We start from the raw sequence: 17,739 nt of genomic DNA, 5'->3' as shown, positions 1-17,739 counted from the left end.
ATAGAAATAATAATTGTTTTAAAAGTCCAAAGTCCTCATCTGATAACTCTAACAATGGTTTATCCTAGAGTGTGTATCTATTGATTGTCTTTTCCCTTGCTAAGAAACCATTTCTTCTTGATCTTTATATGTCACTTAGATTGTATCCTGAATATTATAGATATAAGTTGTAGGGAATCTGGGTTCTGTTATATTGCTCTGAAGATTGTTGACGTTTTGTTTTAGCAGGCAAAACTTATTTATACTCAAAATACAAACTCTGTACAGGTTCAGTAAGCAATACATCAGATATCGCTGAACACAGGGAAGGAAACTTCACACACCAGGGCTTGTCGGGGGGTGGGGAGCTAGGAAAGGCATAGCATTAGGAGAAATACCTAATGTAGATGACAGGTTGATGTGTGCAGCAAACCACCATGGCACATGTATAAACCCGCACTTTCTGCACATGTATCCCAGAACTTAAAATATAATTTAAAAAACTAATAAAAACGGTTTGAAAAAAATAATAAAAGGTGGCCAGGCACAGTGGCTCATGCCTATAATCCTAGCACTTTGGGAGGCCAAAGCCGGTGGATCATTTGAGGTCAGGAGTATGAGGCCAGCCTGACCAACATGGTGAAACCCCATATCTACTAAAAATACAAAAAATTGGCCGGGGCTGGTGGTGCATGCCTATAGTCCCAGCTACTCGGGAGGATGAGGCAGGAGACTCACTTGAATCTGGGAAGTGAAGGTTGCAGTGAGCTGAGATCATGCCACTACACTCCAGTCTGGGCGACAGAGTGAGACTCTGTCTCAAAATAATAATAATAATAAAAGGTTTGAATATGGCAGAGAACAGCTTCACACATATTTGGATATATCATGGTTTTGAAGGATTTCTGTGAGGGCTTGTTTAGATAGCGTATAATCCTGGCTTCCTGACAATCTAGTAAAGTGTTCTAAAGCTTGCATAATTGCCTCTTAACATATTTTCCAAACATACGTATACTACTTCTGTTATATATACTTTTCTTATAGATTTTCTACTTCTGCTTAGCTACAATTTTGTCAAAAACTTAGCTGTATAATTTGTATTTCCACTCTACTATAATCATAAGTCTCATTCATTCTTTCAATCTACAACTAGGGTAGCGAGGCTGGCATAGGCAGGATCTAAACCCATAATCACCTGAAATAAACCAGACATATTGGTTCACACTGGAATGCATTGCTATATATCAATGCAAGCATACTTAGTGTTCATCTTTAGCTTTTACTCTTATAAGTGGGTATTTGTGAAGTACCAGTTGTGAATAATTTGAATGTTGCCTCTGATTAAAAAAAAGTTATAAAATTAGTGATTTAGCAAAACACAGGTGAATTTAGTATAAAAAATGGCCAAGATAGTCTCTTGAAAATAAAGGTTAGTGAAATCTGTTTATGTGCTACCCTTGTATATTTGTGTTTCTTATTCTGTACTAGCTTTATTATCTTGAAGAGAGAGTGAAACAAAAATATCTCAAAGAGAGAATAAAATCATGGAATAGATTATGTATTGGAACACCCTGATGTGGTAGAAACTTATTTATAGTTATAGCCCATAGTACCACGTTTTGTTTCTATGCTATCCCCATCAAGCTACCATTGACTTTCTTCACAGAATTAGAAAAAACTACTTTAAATTTCATATGGAACTAAAAAAGAGCCTGTATAGCCACAACAATTCTAAAGAAAAAGAACAAACCAGGAGGCATCATGCTACCTGATTTCAAACCATACTACAAGGCTACTGTAACCAAAACAGCACGGTATTGGTACCAAAACAGATATACAGACCAATGGAATAGAACAGAGGCCTCAGAAATACCACCACAAATCTGCAACCATCTGATCTTTGACAAACCTGACAAAAACAAGCTATGGGGAAAGGATTCCCTATTTAATAAATAGTGTTGGGAAAACTGGCTAGCCATATGCAAAAAACTGAAACTGGACCCCTTCCTTACACCTTATACAAAAATTAACTCAAGATGGATTAAAGACTTAAAGTAAGATCTAAAACCATAAAACCCTAGAAGAAAACCTAGGCAATAGCATTCATAGCCATTGGCAAAGACTTCATTGGAACTAAACATCAAAAGCGATGGCAACAAAAAAGCCAAAAAAATTGAAAATTGCGGATCTTAATTTTTAATCTTGTGTCTGCTTCAGCAAAAAGAAACTATCATCAGAGTGACATCAGAGTGAACAGGCAACCTACAGAATGGGGTAAATTTTTGTAATCAAATCTTTTATTATAACTTTTACTAATAGTTCAATTGCATGGAGGGTTACTTTTTTCCCGAAGTTGTGCAATGATTAATTGAATTGCTCTGAATTTTTCAGATGCTGGCTAAGTCTAGCATATTCCAATAAAATTTAAGTCAAATATTTCCATATGTTTTAATAAACTAAAGCTACATGGAAACTCTTAGTCACTCTTAATAAAAATCAGCCTCTCAGATTTATTGTTCAGTACAGTTTATTTCTCTGCATCCTTGAAAGAAATGAGCACATAAACACCCAATAAACAGCTGATTATTTAATTAAAATATAAGGACTATTTGAGTCACAATGGATTCAGAATTTTGTAAGGATTTAGATGATCTCTGCCTGCAAGGTTTGAAGTACCTTAACCTATATTTATAGCTACAATGATTTATTGGCTTGCTATATATGACACAAAGTGTGGTAAGCATTTTAAAATGATTCTGTCATTTATCATAATGTATTCCAACTGCAGAATAAATGTTATTATCTATTTTCAAGAAATTAAATTTTTAAAGATGTAAAGATATTGAGTCACTTCCCAAATGTCATACAGCTAGCAAGTGACTGAGTCCATATTCAAAACACATTTATGTGCCTAAATTCATGCAACAGAATTAACTGTACATAATTTTTTTAAGTGTCAAATAATTTCCTTAGAAAATGTCAAAAGATTGATAAGAAGTCCAAATCAAATGTAGGGTGAAAAACACATGTTATTAAATAAAAGATAAAATTCAGATTTAAGGAATTCAGATAAAAGCAACACAAGTTTCCTAGAGTTAAAAAAAAAATAAAAAAAAAAGCAAATATATCCAAAGTGTCCTCAGTTGAACACTGTTAGAAGTTATTTTCAAACTTTCTTCTTTGAGAATTTTAGGACAACATCGAATTATTTGACTCAAACTAGTTTCACTTCCCAATTCATCAATAAAAAGCAATGTAAAGATGGCAAAATAAAGTAGTTGGAACTTAATCATAACATTCCATAGCTTTTATTTATAAATATTTGAATATCTGTATAAAGAAAAAAGAGAGAGAAATAAGACATACATACATACACAAAGAGAGGGTGAGAGTGAGAGAAAGAAAGAGAGAGAAAGCAATACTAATCAACATTTTAAGTGAGGTGTTATTTTCTCAAAAGCAGCATACTTCATGCAACTTCAGAGTTCCTTCCCTGGCCTCCAAATCTCTCTCTTTTCTCATCCTTACCTCCAGTCATCTTTTGAGAGGTTAATCAGAATATTCATTTCCTCGTCATCTTGCAGAAGGCGATAAGCTGCACTTAAATGGTGATTCTCCAGTACAGATCTGTCATTGTACAGAATAGCTGGATCAGACCTGAACAGAAAACCAAGCAAAATTCAGAATGTTAAACAGTTGCGATTTATTTGGGTAATTCTAACAGGCTGGAACACACTACCACTTTTTCCCATGCTTAGAAATTATCTTTGTCCCCATGCCATTTATGTGAACCAAAAGCCCAACTAACACTACAAATCATCAATAGATGAATGTAGGGTATTTTAGTATCGGTACACGTGTGGGCAGGAAATATGTAACATCCAGCCTGAGAACTCTCTTAAAACTGTTTTACAACCAGATCTCAATTACCTATATTAGTGGCAAAGGTGCTTTTTTTTGTTTTTTGTTTTTTTTTAATATGGGTCATGTCAAACTTCTTTGTATTTTCTGGAATGACATTTATTTTTATTTTTATTTTATTCAATGAATGCACTGATTTATTTATTTCAGCTATAATTTTCAGAACACATATCACCTAGTAGGTACTATCTGTAAGCTACCTCTGATAGTGGCTTGATCTTAAAGTTTTCCATGCAAAACCACATGTGGAAAATTGAGAATAAAGAATATAAAGATTATAATGTCAGTTTTTAGTCCCTATCTCAAAGACCATACTATAGCTGAATGTCACTAAACACAGGACTGTATACTATTTTAAGATCTTAAATTTAATGAAAGCTTAGATTATTTGTTTCTCACCAAGGAAGCTGAGTTTCAGAGACTTAAAAAAACTTGTTAGAGCCCTTTGGTGGCCAAGTGGCAGGGCTGGGATGAAGGCAAGATCTTCTGACAGCTGGGCCAGTGCTTCCCCAAGATAACTTCCACCTGCCATTGGCCAAACTTTGGGCAGTATCTATCATACCCTGAAACTGTTAGGCTTAACATTTGATTCATCAAAGGATTAAGGGCCTAGTCACAGACTTTGTTTTCTGAACAGGGATCACACAGGCTGAGATGCTTTGGATAAAGTTCTGTTGAACAGGGCCAATGTTTAAATTTTGTTCCAAACCAAGCTTAACTGAACACATTGGAATTTTCCCACTCCTATTGAGATAACACAGAACATTCAAATCCCGAGGTGAAAGATCTGCTGTTACATCTGTTGAGTAAGTTAGATACCAACTGATGTGTATTTTGTGACACTCTTTTCCAACTCCCGTAATTAAGCCATTCTCCTCTGAGTTGGGGCTGGTTTTGATCCTGGGCTCCAGGCAAGACCCACATATGTTCAACCCACCTATCTTTCTTGGGCAGGTGCTATTCACCATGGTCTCTGTCCTCAGAGCAAAGGTTCCACCCACAGACACACATTAAACAGTGCTACTCTATGGAATTCCCTGTATTAAAGACCTTGGAACAGAACCACAAAAAGCTGCTTTTCTGTGGCTGAGACTAAGTGAGGAGGCAGGAAGGTGGAACAGAAGCGAGTAGCTGAAGTTCTTTTGTCTGCTTCCATTCAATTAAAATTCTCCTTCTGAACAGAGATCAGACAATATTGTTTTCTTTTGTATACACTGTAATTAAGTGTTGAGTTCATTAAATACATGTAGATTGATTTAATGAACACAAACCTATCTAGAGTGTGCACCTGCTTTTTCAAGTGAAATCGGCAAGTATTTATTTGGTGTTAAACTCTCATCCCTCCCTGCTACATTCTTTCTCTTTGACTTACTACCTTTCACCATATCCTAGCTCCTTTTGATTACTATGTCAAGGATAATTAACTAACTCTACTGCCAGATTATCTCCAGTTCCACATCATTGTCTTAAGAGAGGGCAAGTTCTTAGGCTAGGAGAGGGTAAGGAAGAGTTTATCCTAAGTAGAAATGACAATTGACTGGTGCTATTGCCTGGAATTCTGTGCTGAGAGGAATACTCAGAATAAACCCACAGTTTAGTAAGAAAAAGTACCAAAATCAATTAACAATAACTGTTACAGGTCAGGAGGCTCCGAGTGGGGCACTTGGACCCATATTTAATGTCTCCAATGGGAGGTTTGTGTTTACCTGTGCAGTCCATTAGGAAGGATGCACAGGTTGCTCACGGTGAAGGTGGCCTACAGGAGACAACCTTACTCTCTGGGCCCTGTGCCAGGGAGTGATGCAAGCACTAAACAGAGCAGATATGAAACCAGAGAGGATGAGAAGAGATCTCATGAGAATCCCAGAGATCAGAGGGTAAGATTGCTCAATGTTGTTAATGTCAACAAAAACATTCTAATCTTCACTGTCCTTATTCATTTCCTTTACGTGTCATCTGGCCCTTTATATAAACTGCCCCATTTCCTGTTAGAAATAGGTAGAGTATGCACAGAACATACATAAACAAATAGCGAACATTAGAACAGAGAAGAAAAGGATATCTATATGAGATCTGAACAAAATAGGAGAATTAGGAGCAGATGGCTTCTTAAACTCTAAGTCTTGATTGAAGCTGACCAGACTGATCTCTCATTTAGAGGTTCATTGTTTCAGAAACTCAAAATAGGAAAACTATGCAAAAGAAAGGTGACTAACACCTTTCTGATTTCTAAAACTGTCTCTGACCCCTCTTGCCTCTCTTCCAAATATTTCAACACCCTCACCGAGTCTGAATGTGGAAATTGTTGGTGGTTCCGGTATGCTCGTAGTCATGGATGGCAGCTGAGAAGATTATAGCAAAGATCTCCAGCTCCGTCAGCCAGTTCTGAAAGGAGATTACAGAGCAATCAGATGATCTGTTTCTTTCTCAAAGTCTTCAGCTTGCTGACAACACACCCACAGTGCTGCCTTTCCACCCTGCAGCTGATAAGCTATTGCCAAACACAAGTTTTCTGAGAGACAGAAATAAGTTATTTTCCTATGAAGAGACTTGGAGACTTGTGATTTGAAAACAATGTGTTCAGCAAGGTTGAATAAGCTAACTAGTAGTTTTATCTTTTTCAAGAAATCAAAGAGAATGAACATGAAGACTTGAAAAGCCCTCATTGCATCCTCCCTCAACTTCCAAATAAAGTTCCTAGGTAGACACACACACACACACACACACACACACACACACACACAATTAGAAATTTTGACACAATACCAAGAATGAAGAGTAATAGAAAAACCTAACGTCTGATTATAGGAGGAATATCCACTAGGAAGTGGGTAGAGACAGATGGAAAAATAATACTTGGCTTTCTGCTCTACGCATGCTGATGATGTTTGAAAGGACTTCTCCCCATCCACACCATCAACACTGGCTGTGGGTCAGTGGTTCACAAAACGTGTTCCTTGGACATGCAGATGGTGTCAGCTGGGAGCTTGTTAGAAATGCTGGCAAATTTTTCAGCCCCACCCCAATCCCACTGATCAGAAACTCTAGGTTGTAGCCCAGCAATCTGTGCTTTACCAAACCATCTAGATGGTTCTGATGCACACTAGAGTTTGAAAACTACTGCTGTGTTTCAATCTTCCTTAACTGACTTCCATTTAATGGACTCTGTGGATTGACTTCCTATCGCTTCTGTAAACCATCCTGCCCCATGCCCACACGACAGAATATGCCTGACTCTGGCCACCTTCTCATATCCTTTGCTCACTTTTGTTACTAGTTAAATTCATACTTACATGATTCAGTATGGTTTATTCTAAACTGCATTTTAATAAATTGTATTTGTTATTATAATTATGTAATTAAATATGACACAAACCAATAAAATACGGACACAAAAGTGCAGTTGTTATTTCTGTAGAAACTAAGTTTAATGCTTTGGACAGTCACTAAAAGAACTGCTGTCAAAATATGTGTGACAACTGTAAAAGAGCAGAAAACATTTACAGAAAAGTTAGAGAGCTTCTGCACTCAGTTTGCTTCAGGCACGTCTTTAAGTTCCCATTTAACTTTAAAGAGACGAGACTAGAAATCTTAGATATGGGCAGGGCTAATGTAAGACAAATGTGAGTATCCAAACTGGTGAACTCATAAAAGACCTGCGGTCTGAATTAAAGATTAGTGCATAAAATAGATTTATATAAGTTAATGCAAAATGAGTTTAAACGAACGTTTAAGTGTTTCTAATTCCCCACTTAAGCCGTATCTTTCAATTAACTACTAATTTTGGAGAATTATTGCCTTCTTTAAAAATCAGTGAGGGGAAAATAAACAAATGACATAGAATTTATGAAGAATATTTCAGAGTTGGGGCAAACACGAGCATAAACATACCTCATGAAAAAAGAAACCACTGTACTTTTGAAAATGATTCCTAACAGAATCCAGCATGAAATGTCAGGAAGCTTTCTGGCATCTTCAATAATATACCTCAAAAATACAAATTGAGGTACGTGGAATGGAAAGTCAAAGAGAAAACAGACTAAGACGAAAATCAACAAAATGAGATGAAAAAAAGATGGGCAAGATAAGGAAAGACTGCAAGAAAATCAAAGCTGCAAAACACCTTGTAAAGGCAGCAGAGAGCCTCCTCATCAGTCTCTTCATTGCCTTGGGGGCCCACAACGTGGCAGGCATTATGCTAGGTGCTTTTATATAGAAACTTACGTAACTCTCACAGCTCCGTAATCATAGGTACTGTTGTTATTCCTACTTGACAGATAAGGAAACAAGCCAGGGCGAGGTGCAGAACTTACCCAAGGTCACATAGCCAGTCACGTGACAAGCCACATACCATGCCTCCAGAATTCTCACTTGTAATCTTACATTGTATTTTCTTTGGATCATTGTTCATGTGTTTATCCAATTTTGCATAAAATTATATAGGCATAATTTTATATTGCACATTTTTCTTGATATGATCCATACATATATTACATATGTAGATTTTTTTTTCCATTTTGGCATTGTCTTTCTTTTCTTCCCTAATATTTTGTCCCCACCCATCTGTTCCCGGTTCCCTCTACCTCCTCTCCCACATGTATCTCTTATTCTAAGGTCATGTAGTGTTAATTTCACATTTTAAAATAAGATTATGAATGGGAGACAGTGTAACATCTAAACAAATCCTAGTTACAGAACATCAGCACAGGCAGCAGAGAGCATCTAAATAACAGTATAATTACAGTTCTCAAATTACAACTATCAGTGACGCTTCCCTCCTTACCCAAATAATTGAACAAAATCCTATCTTAGGTATAACCTAACTCTATTAAACCAAAAACAATGAATGATTAAACAGGCATTCAACAACAACAACAACAACAACAAAACAAAACCATTGTCTTTAAAACTCATTTTAACACCTTAGTTTTCAACAAACACCATGCATGCTTAGAATAAGTGATGCTGGTCTGGGGATAAGAAGAAAGAAAAGTGGTATCTGGGAGAAACAGCTTCACAGAGGAGAGAGATGTTTAAGATCGGTCTTGAAACTTTGACAGAGAAAGAAGTGAAGGTGGGCATTTTCAGAAGAATGAACTAAATGAACAAGTCCCGGCAGCAAAAGCATGTTCATTTCAGGTAAGAAAATGATGCCCTTGACTGGAGCAGGAGTGAAGGCTGATTGAGGCCCTATGAGGTCAGGCATTAGAAAACAGAGTGAGTGAGGAATATAAACCAGATTCAGCAGGCGGTGAAGCTCACACACAAGAGTCATGCAACCAGCTCCCCACTTCAGGAAGGATATTTGGACAGGAGGAGAGAAGGGAGATATAAAAGCGTTGTTGTTGTTGTTTTAAAACAGGGTATCCCTCTGTTGCCCCGGCTGGAGTACAGTGGTGCAATCTTGACTCACTGCAACCTCTGCCCCTACGGCTCAAGCAAGCCTCTGACCTCAGCCTCCCAAGTAAGGGCTGGGACCATAGGAACCCACCACCATGCCCAGCTATTTTTTTTTTTTTTTTGGTATTTTTAGTAGAGATGGGAGTCTCACCATGTTGCCCAGGCTGGTCTCTAACTTCTGAGCTCAAGTAATCCGCCCATCTGGGTCTCCCAAAATTCTGGGATTATAGGCATGAGCCACTGTGCCTGGTTAAAAGCAGTATTTTTAGATTGAAAAGTTCATATAGGATGTACAGACAGTGTGGAGGTAGAAGTCATATGACTTAGAAATTATCTGAATTTTGGAAGTGGTAGGAAGACCAGATGAGGTTGCAGTCAAGGAGAACAATATGTTAGATGACCTCAACACTCCTGGCCTCACTGAGTGGCTAACAAACCCCTCAGGTGGTATTAGATAGCATCATTAACAGAAACAGAGAAAGTAGGGGAAGCTATTTTGGAGGAAATTGAGCTTCCTATTTTAATATAGCTCAGATTTCCTTGCCTCTTCCAAATTAACTACCGTGAACCCAGAAGGTTTTGTGTCAACCCATAAGAAGCCAGAAATTAAAGTCCCACTGGTATTTTATTCCAGAATTACCAATTAGTGGCAAGGTACAAGTCACATATGCTATCAGTATTTTCCTATCTACAAAATATGAGTGTCACAACTGGTTCATTTGAAAGGATGCTTTGACAACTGGTAATAGGGGATCTTGAGTTTTGCTGTGTATGACAGCAAGAAAGCAAGCCACTTGTTCCTGCATATAGGGGCAGATGAGGAGAAATGGGGTACAACAGCCCAGAGGAAACCTGAAGGAAAAGGACATGGCCAATTTCTCATTGTTAGAGAAGATACTACTAGCAAGTTGTGACTTTTCTAATGTGAATGATAGAGTTTCTTTAGTAATCTGTTAGTTTTCTATGCTATCTTAACAAATGCTCAGTCTTGGAGGCTTAAAGAACATTTCCAGGCCTGGCATGGTAGCTCACGCCTATAATCCCAGCACTTTGGGAGGCCGAGGCAGGTGGATCACCTGAGGTCAGGAGTTTGAGACCATACTGGCCAACATGGTGAAACCCTGTCTCTACTAAAAATACAAAAATCAGCTGGGTGTGGTGGCAGGCACCTGTAATCCCAGCTACCCAGGAGGCTGAGGCAGGAGAATCACTTGAACCCAGGAGGCAGAGGTTGCAGTGAGCTGAGATCGCACCACTGCACTCCAGCCTGGGTGACAGAGCGAGACTCCCTCTGTCTAAAAAAAAAAAAAACACTTCTGATTATTTGCACACAGTTCTGCCAGTCAGAAGCCCAGCTCAGTGTGGATGGGTTCCCTGGTCAGGGTATCCCAAGGCTGACATCAAGGTTCGGAAAGGCCTGCATTCCTTTCTGGTGGCTCTGGGGGAAAATCTGCTTCCAAGAGTATTCAGGGCATTAGCAGAATTCATTTGCTTCTAACGTTTTCCACGGTTTCCCTCTTCACCTTCAAGCTGGCAATGACTGTTGGGTCCTTCGCACACTTGAAACCTCTGATTTCAGCCGTATCTCCTTGACTTTGATGAACTTATGTGATTATATTGGGCTCACCTGGAAAATCCAGGCTAATCTCCCTATTTAAGGTCTTCTGATTGTTAACCTTAATTACATCTGCAAAATCCCTTTTACAATCCAATGTTAACATATTAATAAACACATGTGACACCAGAGAACAAAGGTCGCAGAAGCCAAATTTCTACTAATCACAATCCCTAATAAAATTATTTGGCACTCTTCAAACAAAATGTAATTTTGATATCCTTAGTCTTTCCTGTATTAATTATGGTCATGTCATAAACGACCAAAAAAAAAAAAAAAAAAAAAAAAAAAAAAAAAAAAAAAAGATACGCAGCTTCTCCTTTCTGGAAAAAAAATATATATATATATAGACAAAGGGAAAATTACTGGCATCTTGCTTGACAAAAGCAAGGAAAGTGGCCAAGGGATAGTTTTGGAGTTTGAAAACTTTTCACCTAAATCAAAAGTAGGCTAGAGCTTAGAGTCTGATGAACATCTATTCAATCAATAGATAATTCTTCAATTTATTTCTGTCTAAGGATTTTCTCTTGGAAATGAGCAAAATAATTCTGAAAGGATCCAAGTATCTTCTAGGCACTTAAGTTAAACAATAATGAGTAATACAAACAGATTACAATGTTTTACATTTACAAAGTATTACTGTTGATGTTGAAGCCCAGACACCACTTTATCAATGAGTTGTTTTGATTCTCTACGTGTCTTACAATTTATAACACTGAAATGATTTAAAGCATTTTCTCCCTCTTGGTTTGTAATGAAAGGTTAGTGTCACAGTATGTTCTCCATTCATCAGAACGCTCCCCACTGTTTTTGTAAGCTCACAATGAAAGAAGTTTGTTTTGAGCTGCATTTCAAAGAGAGAGTAGGTAGGAAATAGTTTCTATATTTAAGAATCATTCTAAATATGGCCTGAATTGATCACGGAATTTCAACGGCAAATGGAAAATAAGCTCATTTAAGAATAGCATGCAGTAAATCGTGATCACTGCTATGATACAACATTTATGTTAATGATAACTTGTACTGGCATAAATGCTGGGTGTTTTTGGTGAGAGATGAAGAAGCTGTGCATGATTCACTTTTATGTCCCCAGAGTATACTCTGCACAATAGGTACGTTGAATAGATGAGTTCAAAGTGCATTTTTACATCCAATTTCATCCTCATCACAATACCTGGAAGTAAGTGTACATGAGGATACTGAGGTGTAAGAATACAAGAGCCTTTTTTTTTTTTTTTTTTTTTTTTGCCAAAGGCATATTGTAGAAGCATGCCTAATATTCAAATGCACAACCTCTGAAGTCAGAGCTGGGACCAAATCCTGGCTGCCATACTGTACTCGGTTGCTTGGGCTGCCATAACAAAATAACACAGGCTGGGTGGCTTAAACAACAGACATTTATTTTCTCACATTTCTGGAGGAGAAAAGTCCAAAATCAAGGTGTCAGCAGGACTGTTTTCTCCTGAGACCTCTCTCCTTGCCTTGCAGATAGCTATATTCTCTCTGTGTCCTCACAGTGGACTCTTCTCCCTACAAGTGCATGGCTGTATTCTAATCTCCCTTTCTCTAAGAACACCAGTCATAATGGATTACAGCTCATCCATATGACTTCATTTTACCTTAATACCTCTTCAAAGGCCATCTCTCCATATACAGTCCCATTTCGAGGTCCTGGGGACTAGGATGTCAATATATGAATTGATGAGAAACACAATGTAGCCCATACAGCTACTTTATAATAGAATAATTTTAATTTCTATGAATTAGAGATTTCTCTTCTTTAAAATAAGAATAGCATTACTTGTAATGGGAATCACTTTTGATTGCCCAACTGTCCTTTTTTTCCTTACTAACAATGTCTCTGATTTTGTTTGAGATGGCAATGTGTCAGACTTCCCTATATATTGCAGTGGCCATGAGTCACAGGTCTGGCCAATAAAAGAGATGTGAAAGTTGCTGGTTTAGATTTCTGGATAGCTCTTTAAAGTGGGCATATTTATTTGGTTTCCAACTTTTGTGCTTTGTATTCTCCCTTATCTTTGTACCTGGATTTGCAAAGGTACATCAGCCATTCTACAAGCATAAGGACAAAAGCTACAGTCAAAGAGGTGGGAAGGACACTGAGAAGGCTGTTGCTGATGAAAAGCTACCATGCCCTCCCTAGAAACCTCTTTGGACAGACCACACAAATACAGAGGACATCCACACCCCTGACCCATCTAACCCACCTAGACATGCACTTACAAATATGTTCCAACAACCAAATTTCACTAGACATTTTGAGGGAAAAAAGCCAATAGTGTAAGAAGAGTCTCATAAACAAATAGCATATTCCCCATGAGTTAAAAGAGATAATTCTATTTTTAAAAAGACTTCTAAAAGAGGTTTTCAAAACGTGTAGGTATATTCATAAATACGTAAGGTTGCTAAGACAATAGCACATTCCAAGGGCAAAAAAAAGAGGAGTTCCTGAAATTAAAAATATTGCTAACTAAAAATATTAAATAAACAGATTGAATAACTAGAAGAACATATCTGAAGGCCAAACTGATAATGTGGAAGAGTTGAGGACATCTCTCAGGAGGTATCATTAAAATACTGAAAGACGGGAAAACATGGGAGAAGCTAAGAAGTCTGAAGATGGATTCAGAAGGTCTAAGAGAAGTGCCAGAAGCAGACAGAAGAGACAACAGACAGGGTGAAATACTCAAATAAATAATAGAAAGTGTTTGGCTTTCTTCTTTTCAAGCACATAGTAGGATTAGACTTTCTGGCCCCTTTATGGTTGGGAGGGGCTGTGTGAGTCATTTTGGCCAGTGAGTTGTGAGCAGAAGTGATGAGCAGAGTTTCCGAGCCATAGAATTCAAATACAGATATAGGAAGACCAGAGACCCTTTCTCTCTACCATAATGCCTGACAACACACAGGAGGGTGGCTGTTCAGAAAACCTAGGCCCTGGAGTGAGAATGACACAGGCAGATTCTTTAACTCACTGTTACGGGGGTGAAAAAAACAGACATTATTTCTAAACCACTGAGATTTTGGGATTGTTTGATCCTGTAGCAAAACAAAGCCTACCCTAAGGAAAACACTCCAAATGAATGCAAACCTTAGGAGGGAAGAAGATGTATTCTCCCACTAATATGTTATCTTATGTTATTTTTGAGAAAGTCTGTACATAAGGTCATACAACTAAAAAGCAATCACAAGTTTTGAAATATTTTACATATATGACAAGTGTTGTTAGTCATGATTACTTATGTTTAGTAATAATAATAACTACCATTTACTAACATTCCACTGCATGCTAGGCATTAGGTAAACATTTTTATTAAAAAATGGTGAGAAATTCAAACTTTTTTAGCAAAACATTAAGTTCTCAGGAATGGAGATGTCATAACCAAAGAAAATAAAAGTGGTTAATACATAAGGAAAATGTTTAATTTACTAGTATTAACAATAAAAAGTAAAAACAAACACACACATATGAAACTTTAGTGGGGAAATATTGCTATGCAAGGAGGGTAACCACATTATCATTTACAGGGGTGAAAAAAATGTTAACTGTTTAAGTTACAGAATAACCCAATATCGAACTATTCAGATTTTTTTACCATAATAAATATATAATGACCTAGGGAAACTATCATAATATACGATATATTATATATAGTCAATAAAATATAATAAATATCATAATATATTATATATAGTCAATAAAGTATTAGAGACTTATTTATCCTGTTTGTTTCAATAAATCCCAGTATTATAGACTTACTTATCCTATTTGGTTTATATAATTGTCCCCAATAATCTATAATGGTAGCATATCAACATATAGTATACTATATTATATAAGAAGTATATATTTATATCTATAATAGATAAACTATAATAATTTATAATAATTTAAATAATATAAAGTTATATTATATTATAGGATATATGATATAATGTTACAATATCCTCTAATCTTATATCCAATATCCTAAAATGTTCACAGCTCACTTTACCTAAGTAACGGTCTCACAGAGAAGTAATTTTACAAATAAAATTTAAACAATTTGTAACTGTTTAAGTGATAGGATGACCCAATAAGGGTCCATAAGATGGTCCCACTACTGGGATGACCCACTAGTATTAACAAAAAAAACTTCAAACAATATAGATATTGTTGAGAATCTCCCCAGAGGTAACCACTATCTTCAATTTACTGCTTATGTTTTAGATGTTTTCAATATATTTTCATATATATCTATGTGCATATACATGTGCTATGTTTAATAATATACATCATGTAGAACATATTTTCTAAAACTTTTAAACTTAATAATACATCTTGAATTTCAGTTATAGAAATCTATGGTATTTCAGAGTTCTAACTCCCTATTGATAGGTATATACTCTGTAATTGTTCACTATGGCAAATATTGCTACAATGAATTCAACTGTTTAAGGCCTCTGTGGGTACACTTGGAAGTGCTGGAGCATTGGTATGTATATTTTTTCTTATAGCAATCACTGCAAAATTGTTTTCTTACATGACTATACTAATTTACCCTCAGATGAGCAGTATATGAGAACATAATTTCTTCTCAATCAGTGGTTCTCAACCTGGGCCAATTGCCCCTCCAAGTAGTGGTTTATTTGACAAGATCTGGAGACATTATTCGTTGTCATAACTGGAGTGGGGAGTGGGGCTACTGGCATCTAGTGACTACAGGTCAGGCATACTGCTACACTTCAATGCATAGAAAAGTGACAAATAATTATCTGTCCCCAAACGTCAACAGTGCTGAGGTTTAGAAACCCTGCTCTGCTTCCTAACCAATAGTTAATATTATCAAACTTTCAAATTTTTATCCGTATGCATATAATGGATTAAAATTAGTATAAGTTTATATATATTTGGACACTGAGTGGCACATTTTTCATATTTCTTTTATCGATTAAATGTATTACCTTTTCTGTTAATTGCCTGTTCATATTTTTTGACTGAATTTGTGTCATTTTCCTGATTCATTTATACAATCTGGATCTTAATCTATGTTCTCTATGTATTTTCTCCAAATGCTTACTTCTTTAATTTGTTTATGATGCTTTTATCCTACAGAAGTTTTAACTTTAATATATTCAAATTAATCAATATTTTGTTGTACAACTCGTGTTTCAAAGCTTAATTTTAAAAAGAATGTCTTTTTTCAAGGCTATAAACATATTCTCATTTTTTCTTCTAATATGATCAAATTTTACTTTTGTATTTATATCTTTAATTTTCATTTGTCAGATTTTGGGGGGCGAATGACTCGAAGTAGAATGAAAGCATTCCGTTTTTTTCTAAATAAATAGCTGTGGCCAAAATGTTTTCTAAACTGGGTAATTCTCCCTATAAAGTTGTCTACAGTCAAGTTTCCATGTTCTTACCTGCAATTTTTTCTTCATTATACTCTAGTCAGTGTTCCATTCTCACTAAACCACTGAGACTCATGTCAAGGTCAACAATGACTTCCATGTTGCCAGAGTGAACGGTCACTTCTCTGTCCTTACCTCACTTGACCATCAGCATGTCCCATGCAATGCACCACGGTCTTCTTGAAGAATTCTCTTTCCATGGCTTCCATGGCTCCAAACTCTCTTGGTTTATACCCCATGTCACTGGCCACTCTTTCTTAGTTTCTATTGTTGGCTCTAATTCTTTGCCTTCATTTTGATCTTTGGACTGCTCCAGGACTCAGTTCAGAGCCCCTTCTAACTATCTATTCACTCTCTCTTTAGATAACCTCATCTAGTTCCATGTCTTCTTATACTATTGATATGCCCAAGACTACCTAATCTACATGTTTATCCCCAACCTCCCCTGGAACTCTACCTTCCTTTTACTTTCTGCTTGGCCTCTGTACGTGGATGTCTACTAGGGATCTTAAACTCTACATGTCTGAATCAGAATTCTTGATCCCCTTTTCTCCAAAAATTGGTTTGCTACCAGGCATTCTTGTCAACTGTTTATCAAACCAAGAATCTAAGATGTATTCTCGATTCCTCACTTTAACGTTACAAATCTTATTCACCACAGCAGTCCTTTTAACACTGTCTCAGAAACAGCATTTTCTTCTCTCCATCCCAGCAGCATCCTTCCTAGTCCAAACTATCAGCATCTCTTCACTAGACTTCTGCAGGATTTTCCTAGCAGGCTGCCTTAAAAACCATTCCCCACAGTAATCCTTTTCGAATCTTCATCAGATCACATCACTCCCCTGTCTAAAACCCTGTAGTGGCTTCCTACTGACTGCACTTAGGATAAAATTGGAACTCATTAGCATGGCCTGTAAAGCCAGACCTGGTCTATCTCCTGCCTCTTCCTCAGCCTCATAATGCACCACTGTCCCCATCATGTGCTGTTCCCACCAGGCTTGCCTTACTTCTGCTCCTTGAATGTAGCAAAGTTATTCTCTCACAGGACTCTTGTACTAAAACCCTGCACTAACTCTGCGGTTACACTCTTCTTTCACTGTTAGCATGGCTGAAGCCAAAAAACACAACTATCTCAGCTTAAATACTATCTCTAGAGAGAATGATTTCCTGACTATCTGATAAAACACCCAGCTTTCCCTGGGTAGGTCCTCTATTTTAATTCTCTACAGAGTATTAATAACATTTTCTTGATTGCTTTCCATTGGTCTCTTCTATCTGTAACTTCACACCAGAAGGTTACATTCCACAAAAGTACTGATATCCTCCTATCTTGTTCATTATCTTAGTCCATTTGGGCAGCTATAACTGAATGCCATAGGCTGGGTGACTTTTTTTTTTTTTTTTTTTTTTTT

The 17,739-nt window shown here is 36.9% G+C and overlaps 1 protein-coding gene across 12 annotated transcripts in view; it reads right to left on the bottom strand.

Annotated features, from left to right (window-relative positions):
- Nucleotides 1-17,739, bottom strand: part of PDE1C (phosphodiesterase 1C) — a 571,792-nt gene that overhangs the window by 101,668 nt on the left and 452,385 nt on the right. For all 12 annotated transcript variants that reach the window (XM_017876413.1, XM_017876415.1, XM_017876419.1 and 9 more), the window contains 2 exons: nucleotides 6,185-6,285; nucleotides 3,508-3,636 (listed from right to left, as the gene is read on the bottom strand). In XM_017876413.1, coding sequence (XP_017731902.1) covers nucleotides 3,508-3,636; nucleotides 6,185-6,285 — 230 coding nt within the window. The remainder of the gene's footprint in view (nucleotides 1-3,507; nucleotides 3,637-6,184; nucleotides 6,286-17,739) is intronic.

The sequence above is a fragment of the Rhinopithecus bieti genome, unplaced genomic scaffold (assembly GCF_001698545.2).
Source record: "Rhinopithecus bieti isolate Rb0 unplaced genomic scaffold, ASM169854v2 scaffold_10015, whole genome shotgun sequence".
In the NCBI taxonomy this organism is placed as follows: domain Eukaryota; kingdom Metazoa; phylum Chordata; class Mammalia; order Primates; family Cercopithecidae; genus Rhinopithecus; species Rhinopithecus bieti.
The sequence above is the reverse complement of the archived record's forward strand: the minus strand, read 5'-3'. Positions and strand labels throughout refer to the sequence as shown.